The following is a 7,480-nucleotide window of genomic DNA, read 5'->3' on the forward strand; positions in this document are numbered from 1 at the left end:
CACAGGGAACCGTGACGCCTCCGGGGGGAGACTTACGGGGCTAGGGGCGGCCCGACCGAATGAGGTAGAAATGAGGTGGACAGAGATGAGTTGTACTCCTGGGACGGGGACGGAGGCGCTGGTCTCCCGCTGTCTCCTTGGCCATGGTGCCCGGCACCTCCGCGCTGGTTCCGCTGCTGCAACGCAGCTCTTCGGGTCTGCTCGACAACCCAGTTCTACCCAGTAGAGTATGCGGAGCAACTCCAGAGGGGACAAGAGCCGAAACCGTCGCCCAGGGTTTCTTAGAGGAGCGGCGGCCCAAGAAAAGGGCTCTCTGGCTCCCCTTTACTTTTCCCCAAAGCAAGATCTGAGCTCCTGAAGCCAGGGTGCTCGGCAGCAGGGAAGGGGATCAGCTCCCGCTCTGGATTGCCCCAAAGATTGGGACAAATAGCCGCCAGCTACCTCCCCTCGCATCCACTTTGCAGACTCACTCCCCGCTCCCAGAGTCAGGTGCAGGGGACATCTCCCTCGGTAGAGCGTAAGTCCAGGATCAACTGAATCTTCACTCCTTGCTGCCGCTAACAGAGCCAACCGGCTCCTGGCAGGCAGTGGAGGAGAGACAAGTTTCCTAGAGACCGGTCACCCAGACTGAGGATGGAAGCTCTGGGAAGCTGTCCCCTGGTCCCTCACGAGACGCAGAAGGTTCTGATGGGGCAAGACCCGGAGTGGAATGAACCTTTCAGGGGGATGGTAGGGCGCATATCTAAGGTTCAAGGGCCACTGGCTCCCCCTCACACACTGTTGGGGGCTACAGACTGGCGTGGGTTGGAATTGGACCCCAAGAGGGACCCTATGCCCCTGCCCCTGCCCTGCATTTTACATCGCTTTGCTGGTTGTTTGCATTGGAAAGGGAGGGAGAAGAATTTGCTAGAAACAGATGCGCAGTGGCCGGGGGCGGGGAGGTGGATTTTGAGCTTGTCACTACGCGAGGTACCTAGGGGATGGGGAGGGGTGGCTAGAGGGAAAGCACAAACAAGGCAGTCGGAAGCAAGACGACACCTCGATGTGGATTTGTCCAAAAAGAGTTGGAGACCAAAGCGGGGGTGTTCAGGGAGCTCTGATTGGTTGGGGGGAGGGACTTGGGGTGGGGCTAGCCGCCTCTTGAGGCTTTAAAAGCTCATCGGAGAGGGGCGGGATGCTGTCATTCGCTCTCTGGTTCTCGGAGGGGAAGCAGCTTTCCAGAAGCTCCAGGCTCTGGGTGACAGAGCAGGTGTTCCTGCTGGGAGACCGGCTGGGAGATCCTAACGGTCTCCAGCAGCAGCATGGGCCCTACCCGGGCAGTTCCCACCCCATACGGCTGCATTGGCTGTAAGCTGCCACAGCCAGACTACCCACCAGCTCTAATCATCTTTATGTTCTGCGCAATGGTTATCACCATCGTCGTAGACCTGATCGGCAACTCCATGGTCATCCTAGCTGTGACAAAGAACAAGAAGCTTCGAAATTCTGGTAAGCCACCTTTCCTTCTTCCTACCCAGCATTCAGCCACTTGCCACCCCTAGGGCAAGAGTTCCGGCGCCTGAAATAGGGAACCCTTGGACAGTGCCCTCACAGTGAACTTCCCTACCCCCAAATCCCTTGCGAACCTGGGCGGTGATGTTATGCGGAGGTCCCCTTAATTTAGAGCTTCTCGAGGCTGAGGGAGCTCGGGAAATTAGCTTTTGGCGTCCAAGTGCAAAGCCCGCGTTCCAGCGGAGCGCGGCAGACCACCGAGTCCCGCCCGGTCGGAGACCTGATGCAGAGGGAGCCGGCACCCGAGCCGAGAGTGCGGCCACCGTCTGGGGACAGTACGCCTAGATGGACGCCGCAGAGGTGACCGCGCCCAGGCGGTGCGGGTCGAAGGGAGCCGCGGGGTTGCGACCCGCTCCGGAAAGTTAAGTTCGCGGCGGCTGCGGTGGCGCTTACAGGAGCGCAGCGCAGCGGCCGCGCCCTAAAGCCGGCTGAGCCCCCGCTGCTGCAGCCCTGGGGCTCCCGGGCGGCTCCCGGGCAGCGGAGCATAGACCCTAGAGCTTGAGTGTGGAGCAGGGTGGTCTGAGTCCCCCGGAGCCGAGCTCCGTCCGCCCGTCCCAGGGCGCAAGGCGGAGAGAACAGAGCGGCGCTCTGGGCGCAGCAGGCGGCGGCAGCGACGGCAGCGGCGACGGAGATCGAGAAATCCGTAAGCCTGGTATTGGGGGGTCCCAGGGCGGGGTGGAGGAGACCCCGGAGCTTGGCGTCCGGCGGGGATGGGGGTAGAAGACCGCAGAACAGGGCGAGGATGGCGGGTGGGTCGCGGGAGAGCTCAGAGTGGGTGGCGGGAGACGCGGAGAGACTGCAAAGTGCGGGGAGCTGGGACGGGGTGAGGAGCTGGGACAGGGAGCGAGGGGAGCCGGAATCCCCTCGCTATCAGCCAGTGTCGAGGGGAGGGGCCAGCTGCAATCGCGGCTGGGGCAAGCGCGGGAGGTGGCTGGGCTCGGGGACCTGTGCCGGGGGTGGGGGTGGCGGACCCTGGAAAGCGGTAAGCCCCTTTTGCATGTTGGGCGGGAGAGGGCCGAGAAGGGGAGGGGAGGGGCGAAGGGGCCCGAATTCCGCGCTAAGGTCCCAGGAGGGAGGGGGCGGCGCCCGGGATCTCTGCTGCTGGAGTCTCAGCAGCTGGGGCCGGGTGGGGGGGAGAGGGGGGAGAGGAGGCGGGGGTGGGGGGTGGAGAGGGTCCGGTACCGGCAGGACCCGGCGGGCGGGGCTGTGGGAGAGGAGTTAGCCAGTCTCTGGGGGATTACTTTTCGGGGATGAGGAATCACAACTACCATACAGGTTTCAAAATGCACTGACGGGCACGCAGTCATTAAAAGTTTTCTTTTAAACTCTGGTGGGCGTGTCTAATTTCTTTTTGATCCCCTGGAGACGTGGGGCCGCACGCTTGGACCTCACCTTCGCTCCAGCAGTGCGGTCCCCAAGGAAACACGGAGCCCCGGGGACCACCTGCGAAGCCCATTTTCTTTCTTTATTTTTCTTCTTCCTTTTCCTTTTTTCCTTCTCCTTTCTTTTCTTCTATAATTCAAATAAAGGTTTTTATGGTTGTTGTGGTTTTGTTTTTAAGGCTTTTCCCTCTTCCTTTTCCACTTTTCTTCTCTCAATTAATTTCTTTGAGAGAAAACCCTAGAAAGAACCTCCTGGTAGAAAGCGCTGAGGCCGCCCCTTGGCAGCGTTGGCAAGAGGACAGAGGGAACCATTCCTTTGACGTTTTAAAAAGTGCTCATTTTCTCCTAGTTCAGGAGAAAGCGCAATATTTTGCCAAACCGATGCTAATTAACATCGAGGAGTTTCCAAAAAAAAAAAAAAAAAAAAAAAAAAAAAAAGAAGAAGGTTCTGCGCCTGCATTTGGCCTCTTCCTCCTTTTTTTTGGAAAGGTTTTGCAAAACCGTTCCTACCCTGCCCTACAAAACGGGAGTGAAGGCCGAGCCCCCCGCCCCCCCCCCCCCCCCAGCCTTTACTTTCCTGTTTAGCCACAGGCTCCAGTAAAGTTCAGCGCCGGGCCAAGAGCTCTTACGCAGGGAGCTGAACGTGCGGGTGCGCGAGTCTGCGCTGGACCGCTGGAAGCCGGCACCTCTGCTAATCCTTGCAGGGATTTTCCTGATTGTTTTTCGCCCTACGCACTGTTTTTGGTTTCATACTAAATTTTACAGGGTCTCCCCACCCCCCTTCCCCTCAGTTTTCACTCAGCCTACCTCGGAAATAGTAAGTACTTACTGGGCTTTTCCACAGATTATTGTCTGATGCCGTTTTCTTAAGAAGACGACGGCCTCTACTGCCCTTTCCGACTGTTCTCTTAGACGTGTTAGGGTTGTAAACGCAATGCTAGCCTGGAGGAGGCAGAAGGGTCATTCGTTTTTTTCGGGGTGTGTGTGTGGGTGTTGGTGGTTAGGCTCCCTGACATTCATTCCTTCAATCTCTTCCCTGCCCCCCACACCGCTAGCCTGCTTCCTACCCACAGCTTTATCAAGATCGCCTCTACGCCCCTCCCCCTTCTCTCCCTAGCCCCCTGTAGGGAAAAAAGTTTGCATTTTGTTTTTGCTCAAAATCGTGGCAGCCTGTTCGTGTGTGAGTATGAAGGGCTCCGCAAAGGGCTTAGGTGCTTACTGCTTTCTGACAGAAGTTCGCTTTTTTCTCAAAGCAGACATGACATTGTTTGAAAGGAAAAAGTTGCACGAAAGACAGGTCCCCAAACCTAGTTGTGCATCAGAATAATGCTTGTATATGAAATTAAAAACTCAAGAATATTTCTCTAAAATAATTCTAGAATTCGAAATTGTCACCACTTCAGCTGGTCTTTTCCTCAGTTTCAGTTTATAGATTTCCATACTTAACCATTTATTTTTCTCTGTTTTTCTCCCCTTTCTTCCCGGGTGTATTTTTCAGGCAACATCTTCGTCGTTAGCCTCTCTGTGGCTGACTTGTTGGTAGCCATCTACCCCTACCCTCTGATGCTGCATGCCATGGCCATTGGGGGCTGGGATCTGAGCCAGCTGCAATGCCAGATGGTTGGATTCATCACAGGGCTGAGCGTGGTCGGTTCTATCTTCAACATCGTGGCCATTGCCATCAACCGTTACTGCTACATCTGTCACAGCCTCCAGTACGAGCGGATCTTCAGTGTGCGCAATACCTGCATCTTCCTGGTCGTCACCTGGATCATGGCCGTCCTGGCTGTCCTGCCCGACACGTATATCGGCACCATTGAGTACGATCCTCGCACCTACACCTGCATCTTCAACTATCTGAACAACCCTGTCTTCGCTGTGACCGTCGTCTGCATCCACTTCGTCCTCCCTCTGCTCATCGTGGGTTTCTGCTACGTGAGGATCTGGACCAAAGTGCTGGCAGCCCGTAACCCGGCTGGGCAGAATCCTGACAACCAGCTTGCTGAGGTTCGCAATTTTCTAACCATGTTTGTGATCTTCCTCCTTTTTGCAGTGTGCTGGTGTCCTATCAACGTGCTTACTGTCTTGGTGGCTGTCAGTCCGAAGGAGATGGCGGGCAAGATCCCCAACTGGCTTTATCTTGCAGCCTACTTCATAGCCTACTTCAACAGCTGCCTCAACGCTGTGATCTATGGGCTCCTCAATGAGAATTTCCGAAGAGAATACTGGACCATCTTCCATGCTCTGCGGCACCCTATCCTGTTCCTCTCTGGCCTCATCACTGAAGTTCGTGAGACTCGGGAGGCCCGTGCCCTGGCCCGTGCCCGAGCCCGCGCCCGAGATCAAGCCCGTGAACAAGCCCATGAACAAGATCGTGCCCATGCCAGTCCTGCTGTAGAGGAAATGCCGATGAGTGTCCGGAATGTTCCACTACCCGGTGATGCTGCAGCTGGCCAACCTGAACGTGCCTCTGGCCATCCTAAACCGACTCCTGGGCACTCCAGGTCTGCCTCTGCCTACCGCAAGTCTGTCTCTAGCCACCATAAATCTGTCTTTAGTCACTCCAAGCCAGCTACTGGTCACTCCAAGTCTGCATCTGGTCACCCCAAGTCTGCCACTGTCTATCCTAAGCCTGCCTCTGTCCACTTCAAGGCTGACTCTGTCCATTTCAAGCCTGCCTCTGTCCATTTCAAGGGTGACTCTGTCCATTTCAAGTCTGCCACCAGCCACCCAAAACCTGCCACTGGCCACCATGTTCCTGCCAGCAGCCACTCCGAGGCTGCCTTCAGCCCTGCTGCCAGCCACCCTAGACCCACAGCTGGCTACATCAAGCCTGCTGCCTCCCACCTTGAGCCCACCACTGCTGATAATACTGAGCCTGCTACCACCAGCCAACCCGAACCAGTGATCGCCAGCCACCCTGAGTCTGCCGCTGCTGACCACCCTGAGCTTACTGCCTCCTGTCACCCTGAGACCGCCGCTACCGACCACTTTGAGTGTGACATCACTGACCTCCCTGAGCCTGTCTGCAGCCCTGCCAGTGGTTCCCCCGAGTCTGCTGCCAGCCTACTGGAGCTTGCAGCTGCCGCTGCCGCCAACCTTCCTGACCCCACTGTGACCACCACTACCACTAATGATTACCCTAAGATTGTGGTTATTGATGTTGAAGTTGATTCTGATGAAATGGCTGTGTGAAAAATGCTCTTAGGGGTGGCCAAGTAGTGATCCACTTTCAAGTTTATCTAGCATACGTAATTCAAAGTGAGATAGCTTACGGCACCTACACACAGACACACAGACACGGACTCACAGACATAGTGTAAGCTACATCCACCTTGTAGGCATACTCCTTATTTACTTAACGTACTCTGAAAAAGTGTGTGTGTTTGTGTGTGTGTGCGCGTGCGCACATGTGCACGCTTGCTATTTTAGAGATCAAATTTCCCCTAAGTTTGACATCTGTTATTCTGAGCCTCCCTTTCTTCCTGTAGTTGACCTTGAGCCAACAGTGATCCTTGAAATTTTAGACCTTGATTTTTCCTCACTCCCGTGTTCCCTTTTCTCCCCTCACCTCATTTCCTTCTCCTTTTTCCTGCTTTCTTCTCTCATCCCCACAGGGGTGGGGGAGGAGCGCTTCTGTAAGTAAATGTGACTGCAAAGCTTTATGTTTTAAAATGTGTAATTCTATATTGTACTTTTAAATGGCAGTCAGAAAGGTAGTTTTGATAAAGTGCAAGTACTTGAAACAGTTTCTTTTCTAAATTTCAGCAACAAGATATGACCCATATCTGAAGAACACAATTTGATAAGCTCTTACTAAAGTACATTTTTATGCCTATGAGTTCAAATGGCAAAAGGGAAGATATGGCCAAACTGAATTATTTCTAATTTATGAAAATTCAAATATTGGTGCTGATTTTTATAGTCAAACATGAATGCAAATGATGAGATGTTTTTACCTTGTAGTCACTTACCTTTTTAAGCATTCACCAGAATTTTCTTTCATTTAGTTCCAGAGAAACAAATCCATTCATAAACTAATTTCTTCTCCTAAAATCTAAATTTGTAGTCACTAGGATCAATTATACTCATGTATTTAATATTATAATTCATACCTACTCTTTACCTCAGAGATTTTTTTAGACAGCCTGGTATTTCTACATAATCAATTTTTACATTTTCCTTTTTCTTTCAGAAGGGAATTCAAGGTAATAGTTGAAGGCTTTCTCTCCTGCCTTGTCCCTCAGCCTCCCAGCTGGGGAGGGAGGCAGGAGGAAAAGATGCCACACAGCCAGTCCCATTACCTTTGCCTGAGGTTCTGTCATCCACAGCATTAAGTTGTACATGTCTTGTATCAGCACATCTGACAGCCCAGGAAATGACTTTTGTCTAGAATGGAAGAAAAAATTGTTTAATACAAATTTCAACTATTGATTCAAACTAACACATAAAGTTAAGTTTATAAAAGCTTGTAAGGATGAGTGAAAATGTATTATACTGCCTTAATTTGATTCTGTACTTGTGGTAGCAATTAAATAAAAGTGTTT

At 53.0% G+C, this 7,480-nt stretch overlaps 1 protein-coding gene across 1 annotated transcript; it reads left to right on the forward strand.

Annotated features, from left to right (window-relative positions):
- Nucleotides 1–1,301: 1,301 nt before the first annotated feature.
- Nucleotides 1,302–6,128, forward strand: GPR50 (G protein-coupled receptor 50). Its single transcript, XM_045994474.1, has 2 exons — nucleotides 1,302–1,488; nucleotides 4,432–6,128. The coding sequence occupies exons 1-2, from the start codon at nucleotides 1,302–1,304 to the stop codon at nucleotides 6,126–6,128; spliced, it is 1,884 nt and encodes a 627-aa protein (XP_045850430.1).
- Nucleotides 6,129–7,480: the final 1,352 nt, after the last annotated feature.

Source organism: Meles meles, chromosome X, assembly GCF_922984935.1.
Source record: "Meles meles chromosome X, mMelMel3.1 paternal haplotype, whole genome shotgun sequence".
NCBI lineage: Eukaryota > Metazoa > Chordata > Mammalia > Carnivora > Mustelidae > Meles > Meles meles.